This window comes from Vespa mandarinia, chromosome 8, assembly GCF_050613455.1.
Source record: "Vespa mandarinia isolate Hongniang chromosome 8, ASM5061345v1, whole genome shotgun sequence".
Taxonomy (NCBI): domain Eukaryota; kingdom Metazoa; phylum Arthropoda; class Insecta; order Hymenoptera; family Vespidae; genus Vespa; species Vespa mandarinia.
This window is the reverse complement of record NC_140817.1, coordinates 7899856-7926546: the sequence shown is the minus strand read 5'-3', so window position 1 is coordinate 7926546 and position 26691 is coordinate 7899856. Positions and strand designations below refer to the sequence as shown.

Genomic DNA, 26691 nt, shown 5'->3' with positions numbered 1-26691 from the left:
CCGATTGTAATCTCACTTGCGAATCGTTGAGTCGATAAGTCCTTTCGATTTCCATGCTAATCGACTATTCAACGTGATACTCGTGTTACAATTTTGAGTATACGTCTGTGTATATACATAGTTATTTTCCAATATAACGGTAAATTGGCTTTTCGATAAACGGAAGCATAGGAAGAAAATGTATGTACAAATGAAAATCATACAACAACAATTCTGTTTATCGTTTTCCCGTATTTTTCATCATCAAGACCAACGTAAATATGAAAAAGTAAGCTCGTTATTATTATTAAACACGCAAATATTACTTTTTCAGCATTATTTACTTTTACCACTTTTATATGTTTTGAATCATATTTTGGAATCTCTTTGATAAAGTTTAAAGAAATGCATCATACAAATTATGAATGAATTGTTAAAAGCAAAAAAAGAAAAAATATTGAAACGAATCGAATACGTTCGTATGACATTCTGTCTACAAAGACGTATGTATAAATATATTTACATATACGTGAAATATCGTTAATATTTTTTCACGCGTTATAAAGCTCTAACTTAAACAATATTGCGATGATCCTTTACCTGATATTAATTACAATAGAAAATTAGATATTTTTAATAATTAGGTAATCGTAAAAACACAAATTCTCTGTTGTTTTTTCTATTATCCATTATTCATTATTTAATGAAAGTTATCGTGATCATAATAGGACATAAGAAATCTTTACTTTTGTAATTGCATGTTTTATTTGCTTTTGAAAAAAAAAAAAGAAGAAACTGAAAAATGTTTTCATCGCTTGAATGAAATATTTTTATTTTCTTGTATATCTAACTCGGTTTTTAATCGAAGGGAGAATTCGTTGAAAACGCAACGAACGCATAAAGGAATCGTATTATTGCGTTCTTGGAATAGCGCGAAGATATAAACTTCGAAATATAGACTTGATTATACCTTAAATTTGAATAGCTCGCACTTCATGAATTTTCGATTCATTTTCCAAGTGCTTCTGAAATGTTCAAAGAACAAAACGCGTACCATGATATAACGTAAAATAGGAAGATATCTAAAATGATATCAAACGAGAAGTCGAATGAGAAAATCTTTCAGTTTAAAATAGCTCTCTCAAATTTACGCGATGAATTCCAGTCGCGAGAAAAGGGAACGAAAGGAAAAGTTTAGTCTTTAATGGAAAAGGCGCGAATAGTCGGAGCTCTATTTTAACGCTTCGTAGCTTCGATTTTATCGCTTGACGAGTCTGTTAAATTAAATCGAATTCATTGCCGACGGTTCTTCTCTTTATCGGGTATTATTTAACAGCTAAAACAAGAGAAAGTTTTTCAAAAATAATCCTTCTGCGAAGTGAATGCCGCGATCGTTCGGCTTATATTATATTAATGAAACAAAATAACTTCGTTACATTAAAATTTTACTTGGACTAATTCGATTTTATTTCTACGTTTTTTTATAAAAATATCTAATCGATATAAACGAAGAATTTGTGTTCGATTTTATAAGATTTATAAATTACTTTCGAAGAAGTGAAGATATTTCGTAGAAGAAAAAAAATGAAAAATAAAAATAAAAATAAAATTGGCATAAAAAAGACGATAACAGTTGTTATCGATTATTATCGTATCGAAGATTGCTCGCAGATTTCTTTCTCTTTATTTCGTATAAAGGATCTCGTTACCATTTTCCTCAGGCGACCAGTACGAGAATTGTTGGTGGAATATGGTGGTTTTTCACGCTCATAATCATCTCCTCGTATACGGCAAATCTTGCAGCCTTTTTAACGGTTGAAAGGATGATAACGCCAATAGAAAATGCTGCTGATTTGGCGGAACAAACCGAGATATCTTACGGCACTTTGGAAGGTGGCAGTACAATGACTTTCTTTAGGGTAAGCCTAAAATTTACATTTACAAAATTAAAAATTTTGTTACATATAAAATATCATTTTATTCTCTACCTTATAACGATTTGCCGATTGGTAGGATTCGAAAATTGGAACTTATCAAAAAATGTGGAAATTCATGGAATCGAAAACTCCTTCTGTTTTTGTAAAAACTTACGAGGAAGGGGTAAAGAGAGTATTGGAGGGTGATTACGCGTTTCTCATGGAATCTACGATGCTGGATTATGCAGTCCAAAGAGATTGCAATTTGACACAAATAGGAGGTTTATTGGATAGCAAGGGATATGGAATAGCAACGCCAAAAGGTAATTTAAATCAATGAAAAGGCATTAATTTTAATGTACAAACGAGCCACTTTTTATCCTAATTTTTTGTTACTATTTCGCTCGCAATTTTTTTTTAAGAATTGCTGGTTATTTAATATTCATTTTTATAAGCAACGCGAAAAATCATGCTACTAAAGAAAAAACTCGAAACACATACTTGCCTACTGGGCACCTTATTCATTCTACCCTTTACAATCACGCTTCTATTCATAGTATGTTCTAATAGAATACGTGTAAAAAGAGAACGCAAAGGTCATTTCTTTTTTACTTAAGTATAGCAGTTCTCTTAATTACAAATATGCGTTTACATTGAAATTGTCATTAAAAAGTACATGAGTATTATTACCGTGAAGCATTCATTACTTTCTTTTTTTCTATCGTGTCCAAAAAGAAAAACACGTACGTCGAGATCGATCAACTTTCCAAACTCATTATTCTTTTCTTGAAATGAAAAAAAAAAAAGAAAAAAGAAAAAAGAAAAAATAATCTCGTCGGGAAGATTCAAAACGACCTTCTTACTTTTGTCTGTATTCTTGTAAATAAAACGAAAGTAAAGAAAGACGTAGAAATGAAAATTGACGAGAAGAGAGAGAACGAGAGAGAAAAAGAGAGAGAGAGAGAGAGAGAGAGCAAAGGATAAATATAGCAAAATCCTTGACCAAACTAACGAAGGCTTTTTATATGCAGGCTCACCCTGGAGGGATAAAATATCTCTAGCTATTCTCGAGCTACAGGAGAAAGGTGTAATACAGATCCTCTACGATAAGTGGTGGAAGAATACGGGAGACGTGTGTAACAGAGATGAAAAGAATAAGGAGAGTAAAGCTAGTGCTCTTGGGGTCGAAAATATCGGTAAGAAGATTTAAAAATCATTTATTTTTAATAACCTATCTTTCTTTTTTCGTGTTAAGTAAAAGAGAAAATCTAGAAACGCTTTTACGACAAGTCGATCCACGTTCTCTTCTTTTTTCTTCTTTTCTTTTTTCTTTGTCGTTCAGAAAACGATATTTTTCTTTTTCCTTTCTTCCTTTTTTTTTTTTTTGTACAAAATCCTTTACCGTTACTCGCAATTCGGAAAACTGCGAGGAAGAAAAATCGATTCTACGTCGTACTCGTAAATCCGTTCCACTGCGCAACAATGATAGCGAACGTACGAGTTAACATGCAAATGCTTTACTACATCCTTCAAATGTAAACGCGAAGGTTGTACATAAACTCGAAGATCGTTCCAACCAGAAACATCGTATTTACCGCAAGCTTAAGAAATTTTGAAAATCTCAACGCACCTCTGACGAACGTTATATTTTATAAAACGTGTTACCTGATTTGTACGCATTATGCGCGTATGACTGCATCCTTGTAAGTGCATAAACCTTAAAGTATACATCCTATCATTTCGAATTTTTCACAGAAAGAAATTTAACGTTGGTATATCTGGTGTAACGTCAAGTGGAAAATTTAAAAAAGGTAGGAGGAAAAAGAAGGAAAAGGAAAAGATAGGTATTACCGATGAGAAATAAGTACATATAAGTGTGTACAAATTATAGAGTTTGTTCGTTGATACGATTATTGTCTGGTTGAGCAATAAAAAAGAAAATGCTTTCAACCGCAAAAGAAACACAAGGGAAAGAATAGGACGTTGCATTTTCATTTTCTCTGTGAGTTTTCAGTAACAGTCCTTCGAAGGAATCTCGCCTTATGACCTTCCTCGCTTTTCCCTCTTTTTTCTTTTCCTTCTCCCTCGATGTACTTCGTAAGTTAGATAAGTATACACTTTACCAGTGGCGGGAAGATACTCAACGAGATTGCAAAGAGGTCTCCACGACTTTTCAAGGAAAATCCCACTAAATTGTAGAAGAACTGCTAATTGCATGTTTCGACGATAACTCGACTGCCGTTTGCCTGGATCCGTAGGAGAATCTAACTCCAGCTGCCGGCTATTTATCTCTCGGTCTTACATCTCTAACGATCGTAAAGTGAAATTTTTCTCTTCTCTTCTGTCTCTCTCTCTCCTATATTAGTAAAAAGTCACAAAGAAAATTGAAGGAAAATTATACTTGAATAATATCATCGAATATTCTACGTCGTTGATGAGCGAACCGTCGACTAAATAAGCCGTTCCTGAATAAAAAAGAAAAAAAAAGAAAGATAAAAAAAAAGAAAAGAAAAGATTAATAAATTATCTCGCGATTTATTAGGATTTACTCCTCTTAAACGTTTTAATTCTTTGCCAGTCCGTTTTATTCTTTTTTATTTTTGATACAAATCTTCTCGCGATCGGCGGTACGGAAAATGTCGTATTTCACTTGGGGGAAAATGTTCTGAAACTGCAACCGTGCTACTAATTGCTCTCTTCTTCAAGACGATGCCCTTGCTTATTCCCGGAGTAAAAAAAAGTAAACGTAACATCTTATATTAGTCGTCATCTTACATTCAAAGTTCTAACTGTACCGTACAAACTTTTCACCGTTTCCCGCATCTCGCTTTTTGTCAAAAGAACCCTGCCGTTATTAATCTATCACCTTATGTAATATTTTACTCGCAAAAGATACTATCAATGATTAAAACCAAACATTATTAGTTATTTAAATATATTTTCATTGAAAATTGTTTTACACGTTGATAGTTATTATCATTCGAATATTTATCTTTTACCGAAGAAACATAAACATTTAGAGAAACTTAGCATTGATTTAATTTATGATATCATAACTTCGGGACAGATCGAATTAATTTCGAAAATAAACTTTGCAGTTGTATCTGCATTTATATTTAATGAATCTATATACTATAGCAAAAATTTACATTATGAGAAAATAATTCCGAATAAAATGAAATGTTATTTTCAAAGAGACGTCACAGGTACAATTTACAAACATCCAATTTAGCGCAATGTCCAATTCACATGGAATTAAAATTCTATCGATAATAACCTTCAATCGACTTGATTTCAAAGTTTCTATATATTTCATTTGAATGAAATTACATTTCGATCATACTTAACCGATTACTTGACAATAACATAATATGAAATTTTGACATAGAGTCAGAGAGTAATTCTCTAGTTCGTTCGTACTAGATCCAATCTTTGAGAGTCTTATTCCATTAATTTCCTCGTAATTATAACTTGAGAAGGTTTCTATGAACTTTCGCGAGAAAGGTTCGCGTAATTCGAACTAGTCGTGGCTAGTACTTGAGTTTCTGAAGGGATGTTGGAAAGGATCTCAAGGAATTCAGAGGTTCTTAGAATTCTAACGTACCTTTTGCTATCTTTGGTCAAAGAAAAAGACAGGAGAGAATCATGGATACGTAGATGGATTTACTACATATATATGTATATAAGTATATTATACAACCACACACGTATCTATATATATATATATATATATACTACTCTTATAGATACATCCGCGACGGTCCGCGAAACTTGGTCTCTTCCGGTAATACTTTGTGAATGTGTCACCTAAATCACACGTTACGCGGTTATGCAAATTCTTCTTGAGTCCCTTTCGACCATCTCTGGGTATACATGTCGCCTAAAATTCATTCTACCAAAGAAAAAAGATATTACCTACTACTAGTACTTACTTAATTCCAACTCTACTAACTTATGACTCTTCATATAACTTACTACTATGTAGTAGTAATTTTCTTTTTTGTTTTCTTTTTTTTCATTTTTCTTCGAATCTATTATCAGGACAGGCAAACGGAAAACTTTCAACGAGATGATCACGTCGCGAGAAAAACTTTCTTTCTTGATAAAATACGTGCAAGTCGTTGCGATCGTCCTTCCGTTCAACTCCTTTCGAAAAGGGTAGAGTTCATTAGCGCGAAAGAATTTGAAAAGGTAACACGCTCCTCTCGTCGTATTTCTTTTCTCTTCTATAAGAAAATTTCTAAAGTTTTCCCTAGTCCATGTGCAAACTTGCCATCGATGAAAGAACAACTTTAAAAATCTTCTCGTATAAGTATATGCATACGTGGTTTAGTATGTACTGGATGTCCTATAAGAGTTTGGAAACATATAACAAAAGTATATTCCATTAAAAAAAAAACCTTTTTTTGTTAATGTAGCGAGAACAATATATATATATATATATATATATATATATATATATATGAATACATATATATATATATATATATATATATGAATATATATATATGAATATATATATATATATATATATGTATTCAATAGAAATATTTCGATCACGCCTGTGATTTCATATATCTTGAATTCTACAAATTCATTATCTCGAATGGATAATGAATTAAAATCAGTATAAATTTGATAACTTATGGAAACTGCATATACTCTGAATACGTTTATATACATGTAACCTCAGATTCACGCGGCTATGCGAAAATTCCAAAGTTCTACTTAACTTTCTAACCCGCTTACGGACCTTATTTCGTCGACAAAATTTATTCGTGAGTAATAAATTGTTGATTTAAGATGAACAATTATCAATATTTAAAAAAAGGTAATTCACGAGAATCAGCAATTCGTTCGTAAACAACAAAAAAAAACCGAAATAAGATGAGAATAAATATCACAAATTAGATAATGAAAATTACAATTGAGGTAATGAAAATTATTTACGAGAAAAAAAGAAAAAAAGAAAGGGAAAGAAAAGAAAATCGATAAATCATTCGAATTATGAACGAAATTTCAACGGAAGTATACTCGAAAGCGTCTCCATTTCCAAGCTAACACCCACGGGACAAAGTAGTTTTCTAGCGATAGCCACGATACGCTCTTCTTGGATATTGCTCGCACGATTTTCTCTTCTGCTCCATCCCAATGCTTTCTCTCTCTTTCTCTCTCTCTCTCTCTCTCTCTCTCTCTCTCTCTCTCTCTCTGTATATATATATATATATATATATATATATATATACACACACACCTATATCTCTCTTTTTCTCTCTCTCACAGTTCAAACTTTTTCTCTTTGGATGTTTCCCTCGACTTTCGTCTTTTCTTTGTGAAACTTTGTGAACAAAGGAAAAACGAAAATGAAGAGGAAAAAGAAAAAGAGACAGAGAAAGAGAGAAGGAGAAAGTGAAAAAGGATGGGGGCAAAGAATAATAAGAAACAAAGAAACATGAAATATAAAGAAAGAAAGATCCACAAGTCAACATTTCGGTGTTCCTAGCATCTAACAGCGTTTAGATTAAAAATTCTTAAGTTCTCTACGTACGGAATTAGAAATAGAAAACGAAAAAAGAAAGAGAGAGAGAAAGATATTGACACTAAAATAATGAGCTTCCACTTTTTGCCATTCTAGGTGGCGTCTTCGTCGTGCTACTATGTGGTCTTGCTCTAGCAATCCTAGTGGCAATCCTCGAGTTTTGCTGGAATTCGAAGAAAAACGTTCATTCCGACAGGGTAAGCGAACTTCATTCGATGCCTATAATTGCGCGAAACTTTTGTACTTTCTCGTTAAGTCGCTCCGCTGCATGAGCGTGAAATACTTGCTTTTCTTCTTCTCGAGCCTTCGCCTTTTTATCTCTCATCTATCTTTCTCGTTCATTTCATCACTCGACCATGATAACAAAAAAACAAAAGCCAATAATTTCTATGATAATAAGAAGAAATGTCCCCTTCTTCTTCTTTCTCTTCTTCTTTTTTTTTCTTCTTCTTCTGACACAAATAAAAAAGGAAACGAAGAATAAGAAAAAAATATTAAAGTTTGGGTTTGCGAGAGATTGAAAAGGGTGAAGTTAAAGGGACAAGAGGAAATCGTCGAGCCCTACTTGCATGCATGGTTGAATGATGGTTGTGATTATGTTGTGTATTGTCTCTTGGTGTTGCTGTAACCTGGTGGATTCTTCGTTACCTTCTCAACGATCGCAACATTCATCATCGACGACGATATCAACAACGGTAACGCACGCACGTTGCACCTGTTCCTACTATTACCATCGACGCGAATCTATTTCCCGTTCTCTCTCTCTCTCTCTCTCTCTCTCTTTCTCTCTCTCTCTCCATCCTTCCCTCCCTCTCTCCCTCCTTCCTCTCTAACCGGTTATCCTCTTTTCTCCTTATTACTCTCTCCGTTGCACACAAATAAACAAACATATACATACGCATACATAAATATACAAACATGTACTTACGTATATACGTACATATGCTTTCACATATATATATATATACATATACATACATATATATACATACATACATATACATACACATATATGCACCGTGCTTGCATGCGGTATATGATGGAACGGACCCTACAGTCACTCTGCGCCGAAATGTTCTCCGAATTGCGTTTCGCCGTGCACTGTGGATCGCGACAGAGGCCAGCTTCAAAATCGCGGAATTCCTCAGTCCCTGTATCATGCGGCCGTTGCAGTCCACATGCTACTAGAAGAAGGATGAGATATTATTCGAGTGGGCACGAAGAGACGACATATGTACCCAGCTTGGATATACCTAGGTTAAATGGTGTAAGTCCTGTCCCTCATAAAGGGCCCATCGACCAACGATCCTTCTTCTTTTATTTCTTTCGTGAAATATTATCATTTTTTCTTTCCTTTAAGCTCTCTATCATCTGACGTGCCGCGTGGTATACTCTCTTTTCTTTCTCTCTCTCTCTCTCTTTCTCTCTCTCTTTCTCTCTCTCTTTCTCTCTTTCTAATCTTTTTCACAATTCGTTATTTATTTCGAACAATATTTTTTTCGTTCCACTTTCTCTTATCGAAAATAAAGGGTCGCGTACGAAGCGAAAAACGTAGAAAGGGGACAAAGGATAATAGTATATGGTTACTTCGAGCACGAATGAATCGCGTTTCTCTCGAAAGAATAAGATTCGTTGGTCGTAGAGCCTGCACTCGTTTTCACGGTATGTAATTTGATTTTGACATTGTTCCTTACGAAAATAAAATTGTACGAGAAGCAAGCTCGTTCAAGTGAATGTTATTGAAAAGATATATTTTCACTTCCTCTTAATAACAAAAGAAAATCAATTTTTATTATTATCGTGAAAACAATGTTATGGCATTCATGGACCCAGAAATTTTCTTAACTGACAGGTAAGCTCGCATTATAAATCATAAAAAAAAAAAAAAATAAAATTGTTCATCATGAATACCAAGGAAGTATCTCAAATACGAGTGTCATTTTATTTATAAATAATTTCTTTATATCTCTCCATCTCGTTCTCTGTCTCTCTCTCTCTCTCTCTCTTTTTCTCTCTCTCTCTCTCTCTCTCTCTCTCTCTCTCTCTCTCTCTCTCTCTCTCTCTTTGGCGAATGTATCTTAACTTTCTCTGTCTTTTTTTCTTTTCATCTACTAAAAGTATTTTTATCAATATCAATAGTTTGAATTAGAATAATGAAATTTCAAAGTCAACAACTAAAAAGATTTTTAAAATCACATAATATTTCTATGTGAAGAAGGCATTTTGCACACCACTGATCTATATTATATATTTCACGTTAAAACGATCCGTTCAAAGAGGTGCAAAAGAAACGTCTTGGAGCGTAAAAAATTGTAGCCGCCTTGGAAAAAGAAAATCTGTGAATAGTGTTCGTGATAGCTACGGAAGTGATTTTTCCAGACCAGATCACACATTCAAGATCATCATCCAACATTCGCGATAGCTGCAAAAAAACGTTCGACTAAATATTTTTTTTTTTTTACTAGGAATACAAATGCATATTATTTTTCAAAGAGTATATTATATACTTCAGAAATTATTTAGAAATACATCATATTATTTCTTAAAGAATATATATTTCACAGTGTACTCACAAAAAATTATAAACCGTATAGAAGTACATTAGAATGTCTTTAATCGAAAGAAAAATAGTGAATGAAAGTACGAAGGAAACTGATTAAAAGCAAGTTATAAGTTTTCACTATTTCTGTCTATCGTTTCTTCTTAGCGATCTATCATCGTGTACCTGTCACCTCGATTTAAAGTTTAATCAGAAGCAGAGAAGTTAGGAACGGTGCCTCGGTTTAACCTCATCAATAAATTTAATCGAAACTGTTCAACGAGAATTTACACTAAAAATCAAATATTTTGTTATTGAAATTTTGCGAAGAGGAATAAAACAAATAAAGTAAACAGAAATCGATAAAAATATACGTTTACGATACGTAACGAGCAATAAAAGATAATACAAAATATATAATTTCATTAGACGATAATGAATTAATTAATTGATTAAAATCACCGACGTAATACGATAAAGACTCGCTAAAAAAATGACATATTTATTTATATTTTACTTTTCATTATTATAACTGGATATATTAATATTATACTCGATATATCTAACACGCATATTTGTTCCTATCTCAGCAGGAGGGTGGTGCATTGCCGATGACGGAGATGAAGAAATCATTGAGCTTCGATCAAGTGGGGGCGGCCCGTGGCGGGAACACCTAGCACAGGCCTCATCCTCATCTTCGTCTTCAGCAACAGCAACAACAGCAGCAGCAACAGCAGCAACAGCAGCCACCACAGCCAGCGTGCAAAGTCACACCTACGCACACACGTCACATACACTGCCACTCTCATTCACACAATCACAGCCACAGTCACAGTCACAGTCACGCGCACAAGCACCAAGCAGCCCCACTGAAACAGAGACGGGGCTCTTCAGGCATCGTCTTGGGTCAAGGTTAGATGCGTTCGATGTCGATGACGAAGACTCGTTTCTCAGTAATTGCAATTCTCTCTCTCTCTCTCTCTCTCTCTCTCTCTCTCTCTCTTTATCTATCTATCTATCTATCTATCTATCTATCTATCTATCTATCTATCTATCTATCTATCTATCTATCTATCTATCTATCTCTATCTCTCTTTCTCTCTTTGCATTATTCTTCATCATTTTTGCTCTTCTTATCGTTTCCATCAAAATGTCTCTCATAACTCTAACGATTAGGTAAAAGCATATTATCAAATATAAAAATGATCTGTCATCCGAGTGGAAATATATAAAAAGAGGAATATAATTTTAAACAGGAGGTGACCACCCTGAGAGCATCCTCTGGAGATTCGATTGCGATCTAGGGGGTGAACCGGACGTTGTGATCTCTCCACCACCTCCACCACCACCGCCACCTTCTGCAGCGGTTTCAAGGACGACGACTCTTTGACCGATACTAGAGGAGGTGCCTACAGGTGTGCCCGTCCAAAATGAGCTGCCAACTCAAGCCTCCGTTGTGATCAATGTGATCAATCAAAAGGAGACGTGTTTATAGCACACATAGTCGGCGGAATGAACGAACGAATGAATGAAATCCGCCGAGATATGCGCCGAACTAAGGATGACCGAAAATTTTTCCGTGACTCCGTGAGCCTGCTGTTGATACTGCCCTGCTACTGCCGCTGCTATTGCCGCTGCTATCGCCGCTGCTGACGTTACGTCAATGAATGCGTTTCCGAACGCGTTATCGCCGATAGGCAGGTATTCGTCTTTAAACGATTCGAGAGAAATGTTTCGAGGCAATTTTTTTGTTCTTGTTTCTTTTTTAGTTTTGTTTTTTTGTTTCCTTTTTTTCTCCCTAGAAATCATCGATACGTTAACTTTCTCTCGAATTCAGAATTTAAAGTCAATTAAGAAAATGAATTAATAATTACTATCTAACTTGATAAGAATAAAATCATTCGCTAGATCGACAAATACCTGTTTCTAATAATACAAAGGAATAACGTTCGAATATAAAATCAAACATATCGATCGAAATATTTTAATTTGTTTTTTAACGTTCGATAAGGCGAACCTACATAACAACCAATGATGATTGATTGATATTTGATAGGAGAATGAGAAAAAACTATTCATACATTACTATTTATTACTTTGTTGTTGTAGAGACTTGTTCTAAAAAAAAAAAAAAAAAAAAAAAAATAATAATAAAAAAGAAAAAAGAAACAAAGAAAAACAAAAACAGAAAGCAATTCAATCTCTCGAATATCGCTTTATCGAAACGTTCGAGTGAGATAAATTGAAAGGATGAGCCAAAAAATATACGTACGTCGTTGCAGTCGGACCAAATTCGAAGCGATCACTGCCAAGCTTATAAATTATTATTCGCAACGTCGAATACGATATCGACGAAGTACGGACAAAGTTTTATAGTCTGATCGATCGTGAATTATAAAGTTAAAGGTATCGCTAAGAACGATGGCCTAAATATAATAGCTTTAGCTACGTTACGCAATTAATAATCCGATCTGTACGAATCCAATTTCGGACTTTCGATGCACGATTCAACGGATTATTCAAACGAATTCGAAAAATCGATTACCAAGATTTTCATTCAGAATAAAGTTTAAAGGCGTCGTAATAATATCGTAAAAATGCACAATAACGTAGGGTTACTGATATTGGGCGAGAGCAAATAGGTATTTCAAAGTAATTCTGGAGGATCGAAGGAATGCTTGAATTTCGAAGGAAATACAAAAAATGAAAAAAAGAAAAGAAAAGAAAAAAGGACGAAGACCAAACCGCGAATTCAATTTTCAAGCGAAACAAAATCCATAAATAAAATAATTCAAAAATTCCATAATTCAAATCGATCGTGACTCGTTTTGTATATATACATATACACATATATATTATCTACAACTAAACTCGATTCGAGCTTACATACGTGAAAAATAAATTAATGGATCGTTATCGAGTTTCGACCAAATTAGATACACATGTATTGAAAATATGAAACGCGTTGAAAATTTTAATAGTCGAATTTATCGGATGATAATTTTTTTTTTAAATTCAAACATAAACGATTACGTACGGACATGTTTACATTCGTACATCGAACGAAGTTAAAAACACGGATAGAATTTCGCAAAACCTTCTAAAAATGTTTCTGAAAACATTTTTAAAAAACATTACAGAAAATATTTTCCTACGGAGCATTCTCGCTATGATGACGAATGATTAAACGAGTTTGCACGATTCATTAAGAAAAAGCTCCAAACGAAAACACTCGGATCAGTAATTAATTCCTGGAAGTTAACTTTAGCTCTTTGAATACATTCAAACGATATCGTTTGCATATATAACGACTTGTACATATGTATATATAGATATACATATATACATATACATATATATATATATATATATATATATATATCTTGTATTAACGTACGTGTAAACCATAGATAAAAGGTGTGATAGGTCGATAAGAATCTTAATCATATTTTGACACGATCGACGCGAATTTATTATATATTATATATATATATATATATATATATATATATATATATAAATATATATATATATAATTATGTGTATATACAGCGAATGTGTGTTTTTCACGAAAGATAAAAAATATTAGAAAAACGCATGTACAACGACGATTTAAATCGGCCACTCGTTTTTTAATGTTACGTCTGTGAGAATTGTATAATATAAATGGTATCATGCGTATCGTGCGACTATTTCTTCAAGAATGAAAGTGAGAGAGTTGAGCGAGTGAGAAAGGTAGTTAGTTACACAATTTGACAGATTTATTAGATATGTTCCATTTTTTTTTTCTTTCAAAAAATAACAGCATATAATGTAAAAACGATAATAAGGTATTGTCTTGTAACGCAATTTAATTGCGAGATGTTACTTTTATTTTCGAATTGATGAGAACATGTAAATTCGATCTGTTATTAACGTCGGGAGAAAAAAAAACGAAGTAAAGAAGCCGACAACAGAAACAAAAAAAAAAGAAAGAAAGAAAAGAACAAAGCATCGAAGACCGACTTAACGTCGTGTTATCGACATTTCATAATTAAACAGTAGTATTGTGTATAATAAAAAATATACCATCTCTTTTCTAATTAATTCGATAGCCCTTGCATATAAAAAAATAAAAACGGAAAGAGTTCCATTTTAACTATCCTTCTCTTTACAGATATGTATTTAGGAAACTTGCGAACAAAAGTGAAGACATGTCGTTTGTAACAACAAGAGAAGAAGAAGGAGGAAGAGGAGAGGAAGAGAAAACGATCGATGTTATGATGTTTCATCAATCACCGAGGATAATTTCAAAAGGAACATATTCGAAGTTATCGAAGTAGAACTATCTCATTCCTTTTTATTTCGGAAGTTGCACTATTCGATATATTATTTATGCAAATCCCCTTTTCTGACGTTACTCGTCATCCTTCTCTTCAAATTTCTCCCTCTCTCATCCTTTCTCTCTCACTCTCACTCTTTCTCTCACTCTCACTCTTTCTCTCTTTCTCACTCTATCTCTCTCTCTCTGTCTCTCTCTCTCTCTCTCTCTCCCTCATTCTCTCTCTCTCTCTCTCTCTCTATCTCTTATTCATCGTATTTACGCTCGAAATAGAGAATCTCGTAGAATTTGAATGAATTTACTTTGCTCCAAAAATCAACATAATCGCCTTTTTACAACCAGGAAATGTCGTATAAGGCTTTTTTATAACTTTACATAATGAAAGATTAAAAATATAACAGCTATTAAATTATACAAGTATAAAAAGGAGTAAGATAAAAAGCGAGATGAACCATTTATAAAAGCATACCTTTTTGTTTATTTATGATATTACACCTTCCTCATGCTCTCGTAACAAAAGATACATTTATTACCGTACCAATGAAAAGCTAAATTGTCCGCGAAGTGACGGCTCTCAACACTCCATATCGAAAATTGCATTCATTTAACTGGCAGTTTCATTTCAAAGGGTTCATGTTAAAATTTAGGTCAATCTCCAATATCGATTAAACGCGGTTGAAATCGAAACCGGTCGTTTTCAATTGAAACTTTCTATAAATTATTCTCGTCTATAATTCCATAATAGCGTACTAAAATTACTTAACAATACGAATTGTCTACTTTGATCTCTATTTTATTGATTGAAATTAAAAGCCGTTGATTAAAGTCAAGACGTCGCTTCAAAACGGCCACCGTCTATGACGACTTCTTCATTTTTCTATTACGTTTGTTTGGTTTCTTAATCGATTCGTTAGAAAATCACAAAGAGAAGCTTCGATGCTACCATCTACGTTTAATTAACCTATAGACGACCTACATATATACATGCTTTTTTTTTTAATGCGTGCATTAAAGTTCAAATGTATTTTTCTTTTTCATTTGAGAAGATAAAGAAAGAGAAAATTAATGATCGTAATGTTCAAATCGTAATACTTACGTCTTTTCCAAAACTAACTGAATGAAAAAGTACCAAAACATTTTTTAAGTTCAAAGGCTACTATCAGAAAGAAGATTTGATAAAATTTATTCAACTTTTTCTTTCGAAAGGCGAAACTCTCTTTCGCTCTGTATATGAGATCTGAATTAAATGAAGAAATCCCTATGGGCGTGTCGACCTGTGACAATTTACATATTGATTAGTAATTGATTGACATGCTCTTATTATTCAATATAGTTTGACATCCGATATAAAAATTGTCCGTGAATAAACTTCTTTTTCATTCCATCGGACGGATTCGCGTCAAAAAACTTTGCGAAAATAACCAGAACAATAAATTGATAACTTCGAATTAACAAAGCTTTCGAATAATAACATCAACAGTAAATTAATTGATATGTTTTTTGGAATATTGATGATAGTAATATGAAAAGAAAACAACATTTTTTATTTTAACATGGCATATAATAGAAAGCTTAGTATCTTAACATCTGATCATTATATTATGTAAGTCTACTGCTATGATTTGACAATTACAAAAATTGTTATTTTTTATAGAAGAACTCTGAAATACCGGCAAAGTCAAAATAGTCTCAGAAAAAATTTTGTAAACTTATCGACTTAATATTAATAGTAAATGCAAATTCGTCTAATGGTATCATTCGACAATTTCATTATTCTTTAAATATTTTAATGAAATCGTAAATGAGAAACTAAAGAATTTAAATTGTTTGAATCAGTGAAATAAAGAAGAAAAAGAAGTTCATTTACATCGACCGTCGGTAATCTTTCAATTAATCTCGACTGTTTCTAAAGATACATTTTATTTTCTTTTATCATAAAAGGTATATAAATCATATCAAAATGCATTATATTTAAGGTATTAAATTCGGTTTAAGATTACTTAAAGTAACTAATACCAGGCACTAATAATACTGGCGCTGTAATTTTCATTTAATCAGCGATCGATAAAACAGAATTCGAAAGAAAAAGAAATTAATACAATAAATTCTGTCGTTTTATATAAATAATTATTATACATATATATATATATATATATATATATATATATATATATATATCACAGATATATAGATATCAACGGAATGTCGAAAAATTAAGTACAAAAATACTAAGTCTAAACACTAAGTAAATAGCACACATAAGTGAGGCGATTACTTCTGTTTTTCATTTTTCGTGCCATAATAATAGAGAAAATTGGCATGAACTTACAATGGAACGAGTTGCAAGAAAATAAAAAAGGATTTATTGTTCGAAAATAAATAACGACGATGCGTTAAATGTCAACATAAAAAGAAAAAAAAAGATAATATGGTCAATTGATTGAATATAAACAAAAATTTCGTCGATCAAAAAAAAAAGATTAAATCAACGCATAATTCGTCTGATCAATATAGCAAGTAGCATCCATCGAAGTTCATGTATCTCAATTACATTTTTTCTTTGAAACGGTAAAAATTTATACTTCGAAAAATATATATGTTTCTATATAATAATTATATACTTTTTTATGATAAATTCCTTTCGACAAAGTATAATTTTACACATCTCGTTTTTTAATTATATTTACTTTCGTGTATATACATATACATATATATATATATATATATATATATATATATATATATATATACTAACATATATATAAATATATATATATATATATATATATATACTATATATATAAATATATATATACTAACATATATATAAATATATATACTAATATATATACTATATATATAGATATATATATATATATGTATATATATATTATATATTAAAATATATAAGTACTATATATACTATATCTCTTTTACACAAAAGATATATAAATATGAAATCACGAAGTCTGATTCGTAGATAAACTTTCTTAACATCAAAGAACGTTTCTCTTTCTTTCATATAATTTATCGTATATACTAGAAAACAGCATATTTAAGTTTAAGAAAACTAGAATTTTGACTAGTCGAGATTATGCGTAATTATTTTTACGCTCAAATACAAGATGTTTAAGAGTTAAACTCTTTTACAGTTATTACTAATAATTCCTTTTTTCTACTTCTTCTTTTTCTCTTAAGAAACATGTGAAAACTTTTATTATAGAAGAATTCATTTGATCGTTATTATAGTTTTATAATATTATAGATAAGATCTTCTATAAGTTTTTTCGTTTTTTATTTATATTTTTTATATAAAGTAATATAATGCAAATAGTTTAAAATAGAACGAAGAAAAAGGAGAAAGAGAGAAAGAGAGAGTGAGAAAGAGAGAGAGAAAGAAAGAGAGAGAGAAACATTTGTATTTACTAATGTTTCGATTTTCCTATATGAAGGAAAAAGGCTACCTTATCATTACATTTGTGACCGCACTTGTTGCATGTATACGGATCTTCATATCCATGATAATTCATATGTTCTGTATACATTATAACATTTACAAAGGCTATTTCGCAGTAATAGCAAAATAGAGAATCACCGTTTGAAGTAGGACGATATCTTGGAACCAAATCCCTTGAACACGATGGAAGGTGATAATCTGGACGATCTTCCGAATAATCTTCTGGATGATTATCTGAATGATCTTCTGACTGCCGATCATCCATTTGATCTTCTAAGCTACGAACGTCGTTTTCTATCGTTCTCGAAAACTCATGAGTATGCTGCAACTGTGATGTTGTTTCTTCGTCTGTTTCATTATCCGAAACAACTAACCTACGATCTAACTTATACGCCTTCCCCTTTCGTCTGTTTGTACCCTTTCCTTTGATTGGGGTAACTGATCTTCTCGATTGTATATTCATAGTATTGTTTTCATAAGAACATGGTAGCATATGCATACTCAGATCTAAAGGCATTAGCCTCTCCTGAGGTTCTTGAACTGGTAAATTATTTGGTAATTGATAGCCAGAAAATGTCTGATTGTAGGGCATAATCGTAGACTGATTATCAACATCCAAATTATTGACGATGCCGTTGACCATGCTACCACCACCGGTCATAGTAGAAGATGAAGGATTCACGATAGTTGAGTTCGGTGTAGTAGCAAGTGAGTTTGTAGGTGAGACTTGAGGAGATAGCGTTACCATTCCCGATACTGTACTTGTTTGCTCAATATTCGATCTACGAACAGTTCCGTCTTTCTTCTGCGCTTTAGACTTGTTTTTTGGGCCTCGTCTGGTACCATAAATATCAATAATTGGTAATGGATTAGGCGAACCATCTGCATTTAGTACCATCGCAGGTAGATGAGTATACTTCCTTAAATGCAATTTAAGGGAATGACAATATTTTGTTGCATAGCAACAATCGGCACACCTATATTGATAAACATTTGAATGTGATTTTAAATGGCTATTAAGCATTGATTTGTTTACACAAGAATAAGAACACTTATCGCATTTGAATGGTTTCGAACCAAAATGATTTCTCAAATGATACTCTAAGTGATGTTTATATTCTGTAACAAATGGACACTTTGGACAAGTTAATAATTTCTCCGCTTTTATATGTCTGCGGCTATGTTCCCAAAATTCAAGTTTCGTTAGAGCGATGAACTGACATTGTTTGCACCGGAAAGTTTTTACTCTTCCCTGTGAGTTCACTCGCGGTACTCGAAGTCCAGGTTCCTCAGATTCTTCAACTTCCGATCTTTCTCCAGGATTCGGAGAAGTTTGACTGTTGCCCTCTCGAGATGGTCCGGGAACGCTTATGTCAGTCGATTCATTATTACCATTATCTCGCATTTCCGCCCTATTGCCGTAATGATTAGACAGATGTTCCGAAAAACTTAATCTGCAAAATAATAGCATGTTTAAAAAATTTATTATTACTTTATTTTGTACTGAAAACATGTAATAATCAAGGAAACATTCCTTTTTATACTTATATTAACAGTTTTAATTAATTTCTTATCATATAACAATATTCTTTAACGTACTTATTTAAACTTATTGTGCCACAAATGGGACATTGTAATGCATCTCCGTTATCGGAGGTGGACTTGACAGCATCAGAAGCAACATTCATGGCCATTTGAGAATCATCAGTCTTTCCGTGTTGATTGAATTCGTCAGGTACTCTACACTCATTAAACATTTGTTGTGGAATATAATCTGAATTATTAGATTGAATATTATTCGAATCCTGCGAAGTTGAACTTTCAGGCGATAAGCTGCAATTTGGTGCTGAAAAAGATCCTCCGCTCATAGGAGACGTTGAATTACTTGTGTAATCTCCTGGTGACATCCCCGAATCGTCGTTTTTGTCTTCAACCGCTTCCTCTTTCTACGATGAAAAAAAAGAAGAGAGAAAAAATTAGCAGCTTCTTTTCGATGATCGAGAAAACTCCATTGAAGACAGAAAAGCGACATTTTGTCGATTGAGTAAGGGGGAGTTTTGCGAACGATGAAGGGTGAGAGAGTGAGAAGGGTAGGTACCTATGTATGTGTGAAGGTAAGTGTACGTGAAAGGTTACTAACATAGGACAATAACATAAGAGAAAAAGAAAAAGAGTGGGAATGTGGGATTCAGACGATTACTCACCACAGTTCTGTCTGTATTAACCCAACCGGGCGTGATTGAGGAATGGTGCGGATGTTGTTCGTCTCTGATGATTTCTTGTTGCTGTTGCTGTTGCTCTTGCTGTTGCTGTCGTTGTTGCTGTTGCTGTTGATTCGACTCCCGTACGACAAATTCTGCGTTTTTGCAATTTCCTCTCATTTTAATTTTCTACGTGAAACAAATTGAAATTCCGAATTAATTGGATATGCCTTTCAGCGACGTGTTCGAAGAAATAACTGTTGGATTATTCGTAAAATTATATCTTCGCGAAAAATATCAAGTATATCACATTCTGCGTACCACTTTTACGACTAACAATATTTAAAAAACAAGGATGTTAGGTCAAACCCGTAGAAAATTGAATATCAGTCTATACGAGTACTATAAACAATGTAGATGACGAGAAGAAGAGTGAGATTTGGTATTTGTACAGATTGCATAAAGTTCTGCGAAAAAGGGTAATGAATAACCTGAAGGCTAAACCTACAAGAGACCGTACATAATCCGTAGGTAAATTTTCAATTAAATAGCTTCAAAAAGCTTTCTACCGTACCTCTTCCATCCTCAGGCAAGGGATACTAAGAGAAAGAAAAAGGAAGAGTAACATCGGTACGTCCGGTTGATTTATTCAACTGGAGCAACTAGCGGAAACGAAGAGTAATGCTGGGGTACGTACCAGGTCGAAATATTCCGCCTTTGACTTTTACTCGAGTCTCATTGTCCTTTACGTTACCTACGAAGCAAAGTGTCATAAATAAAATTTCGACAGCCTTTTGTGACGTTTTAAAGTAAAATAAATGTTAGAAAAAATTTTCTCAAGTACAAAATTAACATCAAATAAATCCTTATAAAGGAGCACGAAGGAATATATAATTTTTAATCGCATTTTATTTCTTAACATCGAGATATCAAGAAATAAAAAGAAAGAGAAAACGGATTACCTTTTGATGAGTTATCACTTCCACGACTAGAAAATTATTTTCTTTTACAAATGAAATAATAGAGATGTCGAAACGAAGGTTAAACCGAATGTCGAATTTTCGTAAATAGAGAATTTGTGGCAAAGGGACGATGTAAATGTATGCGTGAGTGCTCGAATATAATTTCAATGACTAGAATGAAGAAATGGCAACATGGGCGGAAAAGATACTAGCAAAGAGAAAGAGAGAAGAAACGAGAAAGATATAAGATATCTCCTCGGATATTTGTATAAATTAGTTGTCCTATGTCGAACTAGCGAATTAACAATATACGGTTCGTATATACGACCGATGAGGAAAATATTTGCAAATGATCGTTAATATCCTTGAAAAAAAAACACAAAAAAAATCTTCCAAGCGTTATTTAATGTCGATCAAGATCTTTTAATACAAAAGAGTACAATGGGCCAAAATAAAGTAACAAACGAATTCGCGATAGCAAATTAACTTAAAAACATTATCGATTAAAAAATTTTTGCGAATGATCTTTTCGATCTAATATCCATGTACGAATGCTTCCCCATTCTTGGAAATAAATATGTATATATAAGTTTCTCAAGAAAAATTTAACAAAAAAAAAAGATCTTTGATAAACATTGTCGCAAACTCTTCTTATTTGAAATGGATTACAGAATACGCACGATCAGAAACAAAGTCAAAGTTAACTTAGTGAAAGACGTACTTTTGTTCAGTTTTTCTAAATGTTCTTTTGATTTCCAGACGTATGTAACTTGAAATTTGGCGAAACGAGACGTTAAGAAGAAATTCCGTCGGATTTAGAATTCTTCAAAAAGAGATTCTTGTGATCATATTGATGATAGTATTTCGGTCTAACGGTCGCAGAAAAAAATAAAACAAAAAAAAATGAAAAAGATAAAATACACCTACCATTCCTTCGCGATATAAAAGCTCGACTTCTTTCACTTTCGCAATAAGGGAATTCTGAATCGAAGAATTTGCTACTATTATTCTTTCTCTCTTCTTCTTCTTCTTCTTCTTCTTCTTCTTCTTCTTCTTCTCCTCTTTCTCTTTCTTAGCACCAACGAAGATATACAAAACGAGAGAAACACAGAGGTCATCAATTTCCCTTTGAAAATCACTGTAGTAGTTTTGCCTTTATTACATGAAATACTATTACACAGATTCGTATACACTCACACACATAAGCACATACTCGATTTCCTTTTTTTTTCTTTACCTTTCTTCTTTACTTTCTGTTCTCTTTATCACAAACTCGCACTTCTAAGATTGAAAGTCGAATACCGAATTATTTGAGGGTTTAGAGTTACTTTATAAGATGTGAGCTCCCTTCCCTAACGCACTTAGCTCCTCCAATCACAAGCAATCTTTACGATTCATAGGCTCACTCGTACCTACCCCACTCCGGAACGTCTATACCCCGCCTACCCTTTCTCGGTGAACTTTTTGCGAACCGTTTACGCCCCGAATAAAAAAGAATCCGTTAAGAACGAAATATTTTATTCCAGTTACCCTTGTTTTTTATGTAAAATTTCCAATAACGTGTAATCCTTTTACTATTTCCAATCATACTATATACATCTTCTCTTAGTTACCTATTTCTTTTTTCATATTGCTTTCACTATTTTTCATTATATTAATGTTTATTTTTGATTTTGATCAACTTTCAAAACTAAAAAGTTTCGTTCGATAAACTTTTTTCTTTATTGCCACATATAAAATAATAATCTTCTATATCAATTAATTAAATAATACATACTATAAATATATGTATATATATATACATATATATATATGTGTGTGTGTATATATATATATATATATATATATATATATATATATATATATATTTGCATTGTTCTTCTTATCTGTCTTTGGCTGTGTTCAAAGTTGTGCTCAAGTCTTCTGTGCTTTGAAGTTATGTCAATGTAATATATTTGCATAATTGTTTTTGATTAGAAATTAATTTATTATCTCGAAAAATTTTACTATGATATATCTATTTAATTAAATATAGTAATTCGCAATTTATTGGAGTTCGAGTTTTAATATATTTTTATATAATATTTTTATATAATACATATATATATATATAACAATATTCTTAATAATAATATTTTTATATGATACATACATATATATCATCGTATTTATATAATTCATTTTAAGAGAAAAGAACTAGTTGAATATATCAATTCGGTTCTAGAGATTCACATCCGTGATATAGGATCTAATGTTAGAAAATCATTGTAAATTTCAAAGGAGTAAAACAAATGAAAAATATTCTCTCAAGTTCAAGAATCCAAACACATAGGATCCCAAACTGATTCTATTCAGCAATAGTTATAAATCATCGTTTAATGTTTTCGTCAAGGTTTTTATGTATAAAAAAATAGGGATTTCAGGCTTACGAAGAAAAAAATTGAAAAGCTGACAAAGTTTCATCAAAAAATTTTCCTTAACCTTTCCCCGGTAATCTTTCCATCAAAAAGGTCGTGTCGTATTTTGGGGCAAACTTCTCTTTCCCTCTCTTTCTCTCTCAATCTCTCTCTCTCTCTCTCTCTCTCTCTTTCCCTCTATCTTTCTCTCTATCTTTCTCTCTCTTTCTCTCTCTATCTCTCTCTTTCCCTCTCTCTTTCTCTCTCTCTCTCTTTCTCTCTTTCTCTCTTTCTCTTTTTCTCTCTCTCTCTTTCTCTCTCTCTCTCTTTCTCTCTTTCTCTCTTTCTCTTTTTCTCTCTCTCTCTTTCTCTCTCTATCTCTCTCTTACTCTCTCTCTCTTTCTCTTTTTCTCTCTCTCTCTCTTTCTCTCTCTCTTTCTCCCCTTTCTCTCTCTCTCTCTCTCTCTCTCTCTCTCTCTCTCTCTCTCTCTCTCTCTCTCTCTCCGTCTGTCTTCTTTCTCTTTCTCACATCTGTCCATTCACAACTTTTTTTTATAATAACTAGAGGTCAACGATAATTTAATTATACTACGAAAAATCTCAAGAATTTTAATGAAATTGAAGACAGTTAATTTAAATATTAGTATTATAAAATATTACGACATTATAAAAAAAATAACTTGTCTTTTTCTTTTATTCTTATCAATCTCTATTCAGTTGAGAAGAGATATACAAAAAAAATTGAATATTACAGCATAGAAGTAGTCGCAATGCTGCTCAGTCAGCAAATTATTCTAACTGCTTCTAGTTTAAATGTTTTACAAATATTTTCCGATAACTTTACTTTCGAAGATAAAAGAAAAATTTTTTACAAGTTACACAGATTATGTTTTTATATACATAAATTCTTTTAAGAAAATTTCAGAAAATTTACGATCTTCCTCTCCTAGTTAGTTTTTATTATAGCTGGTTGACTTTTAGAAAATAAATACTCTAACAGCCTTAGTAACAGGGTTACAAGACATTTAAAGTACCCATAAAGAAAGTTGGTTTTCTATTTTCTAAAAATTCCGTTATTGCTATTCATATTTTTTGATTAATGAGTAACTGTACTTCGCAAGATTAAAAAACGACAATCCATTTTTTTAATTCGTTCATATCACGATTCAATTTTTATTTAGAAATATTTAAAAATGTACGAATAAAAATTAAAAAGAATAACGTTCAATTTAAATACAATGAGTTCTAAGTTTTCAGTCTACACCTCAGAATAAATTCTACATTTCTAATCTAAAAAATCGTCGAACTCAAATAAGCATTCCGAAATAATTACTTAAATAAGTCATAGTTAAATTTTTCGGGAAAGAATTATGCGAATATATGAAGAACATCGATGCATCTTCGAAGCATAGATAGCTTAGCTTTGAACATAGCGAAAGAAAAATAAAAAGAAGTAAACGCATAGCACGCGACGGAGTCAACAAAGTTACCACACAATGATCGACAGTATGTACCTTTTTTACCTGTTGAGTAATAGAAAAGAATAGGTAGGAAAAAAGTATCTAGTAAGTGGTACTAGAGAAAAGATTTTGGTACAAAACCACTCGTTATACGCTATCTGAATCTTGATTATAAGGACCATCCGTACATCAGGAGCCTCTTTTTAGCTAGCTTTCGTTTTTTTCTTTTTCGTTTTTCTTTTTTTCTCTTCGATTTTTTCAAAACCTTCAACTCGAAATTCACACCATTCTCACTTCAATTTTTTTTTTAAGCTTTCACCTAATCTTTTTCTGATGACTTCCTCATACTTTCTTTTCCCTTTAATCATATTTCAGGTAGTAAAACTAATACTAGGAATATAATATGATAAATGACATCAAGTAAAAATTAGAATTTCTACATAACGATTTTATATTATATGAAAAGAAGCGAGATTAAAAAAACTTAAGTATAATTTTATTAATTAATTATATTTTTTTAAGTAGAAAAGAATTCTTAAAAATTCGATGGTTAATATTTCATGACCTTTTAAAGTAAACATTTTTTCTTTTTCGACCATATGATATAATCCTATTACTATAGTTCTATGGATAACCTACCAATGAGATTCAAATACACCATAAAATTTATGCGTTTATTACCTGTCCTTTCTACATTATTTATGATTATAATTCGTAACAAATTATTACTAGTATGCAATTATTTATTAAATAATAATTACCATTATTTTTCCAAATGAATTAAATTTATATGAGTAACCATACTTACTTACCACCTTTTTTTATTACCTGTGTGTTACCTGCAAATCCAATTAGCAATTCCATTCAAAAATTAGTATTGTGGAGTAGAAAGTTATTAAGAAATATTACATTATTAGTTTTTAATCATAAAAAATAATGCACAATAATTATATTAAAATAAATCTCGTTTCTTTCCATCGTTTAGTTAAAAATTCTTCTTTGTGTAAAAAATGAAAAAGGTTTCTAAAAAAAAACGAAGATTTTAGTCATTATCCTTCCAGCTCTTTTAGTGTAAAAAAAAAAGAAAAAAAAACGCAATAAGACATATAAAACAATTATACATTGTAACTATAATGTATTGTAGTTTTCCAACGTTACTTCTTAAAAACAAAATTTTTCTTGCACATATATAGTTCTTTATTTATTAAAGATTGAATTATATAAAACGTTGAATTTTTAGTGGTTGGCAGTATAGTGACTTAAAACAAAGAAAAAAAAATAGATAGAACATCGAAAAAAAAAATTAAGGTCAGTCGTTTAAAATGAATCATCGAATATCGAAGAAGTTAAAAATCTCCGAATAAATCGAGATAACGCACGGACGATGTACGCATTTACTTGTTTTACTTCATTTGTTGTCAAATAATCGTTAAAGTTTAGAGTGTGTTTTTAGAAGATATCATGTCAATCGATGTATTAGGGATGCAAACGAAAGTGAACACAATAATAAGATAGATCAAAAAAAAACTAGCAAGCGATAGATAGAAAGGCAATTTGCTTTAAAACGATTGTTCTCTAGACTTTCTATAGAAGAAATACCAAGAGAATTTTTTTTTCTTTCATTGTTTAAAATGTTATACACAAACATACATATATATATAACTATATATATATCTTTCATTCTCTTAAACGAGTTAATCGAAATCATGTACATACATCCATATATACATACATATGTACATATACATATATATATATAAATAGATATATATAGATATATTTATATTTATATTTATATTTATATTTATATTTATATTTATATTTATATATATGTGTATAAATATATATATACAAATATATATATATATATATTTATTTATTTATTCATATAAATTTATTCATAAAATTTATTTATGTAATA

At 31.8% G+C, this 26691-nt stretch overlaps 2 protein-coding genes across 14 annotated transcripts in view; one reads left to right on the top strand and one right to left on the bottom strand.

Moving 5' to 3' along the window:
- Window positions 1–13343, top strand: part of LOC118450770 (glutamate receptor ionotropic, kainate 2) — a 125704-nt gene extending 112361 nt beyond the window's left edge. For 2 of the 7 annotated variants that reach the window (XM_085658619.1, XM_035886681.2), the window contains exons 13-18: window positions 1701–1898; window positions 1993–2218; window positions 2927–3091; window positions 7531–7631; window positions 8492–8701; window positions 10564–10783. In XM_085658619.1, coding sequence (XP_085514745.1) covers window positions 1701–1898; window positions 1993–2218; window positions 2927–3091; window positions 7531–7631; window positions 8492–8701; window positions 10564–10650 — 987 coding nt within the window. In that variant the 3' untranslated portion in view covers window positions 10651–10783. Of the gene's footprint in view, window positions 1–1700; window positions 1899–1992; window positions 2219–2926; window positions 3092–7530; window positions 7632–8491; window positions 8702–10563; window positions 10927–11229 lie in introns of those variants that run through there. The other 5 variants (XM_085658623.1, XM_085658620.1, XM_035886691.2 and 2 more) reach the window with 5 other exon arrangements.
- A 3926-nt stretch (window positions 13344–17269) lies between these two features.
- LOC118450808 (protein hunchback-like) lies at window positions 17270–22201 on the bottom strand. Of its 7 annotated transcripts, none has more exons than XM_085658632.1 (5): window positions 22112–22201; window positions 21842–22052; window positions 19959–20141; window positions 19351–19697; window positions 17270–19205 (listed from the first exon to the last, which is right to left on the bottom strand). In XM_085658632.1, the coding sequence occupies exons 1-5, from the start codon at window positions 22123–22125 to the stop codon at window positions 17720–17722; spliced, it is 2241 nt and encodes a 746-aa protein (XP_085514758.1). In that variant the 5' UTR covers window positions 22126–22201; the 3' UTR covers window positions 17270–17719. The 7 variants fall into 7 exon arrangements, with proteins under 7 accessions (XP_085514758.1, XP_035742655.2, XP_035742671.2 ...); XM_035886762.2 differs by adding an exon at window positions 20650–20706 and having other exon boundaries at window positions 17273–19205; window positions 19956–20141; window positions 21842–22201; XM_035886778.2 differs by lacking the exons at window positions 21842–22052; window positions 22112–22201 and adding exons at window positions 20650–20706; window positions 20915–21063 and having other exon boundaries at window positions 17273–19205; window positions 19956–20141.
- Window positions 22202–26691: the final 4490 nt, after the last annotated feature.

Coding starts and splice junctions, on each gene's coding strand:
- LOC118450808 (XM_085658631.1), bottom strand. Junction 19,698..19,955: donor TTAATACAGACAGAACTGTG/GTGAGTAATCGT, acceptor TTTTCATCGTAG/AAAGAGGAAGCGGTTGAAGA. Junction 19,206..19,350: donor GGCACAATAAGTTTAAATAA/GTACGTTAAAGA, acceptor ATTATTTTGCAG/ATTAAGTTTTTCGGAACATC.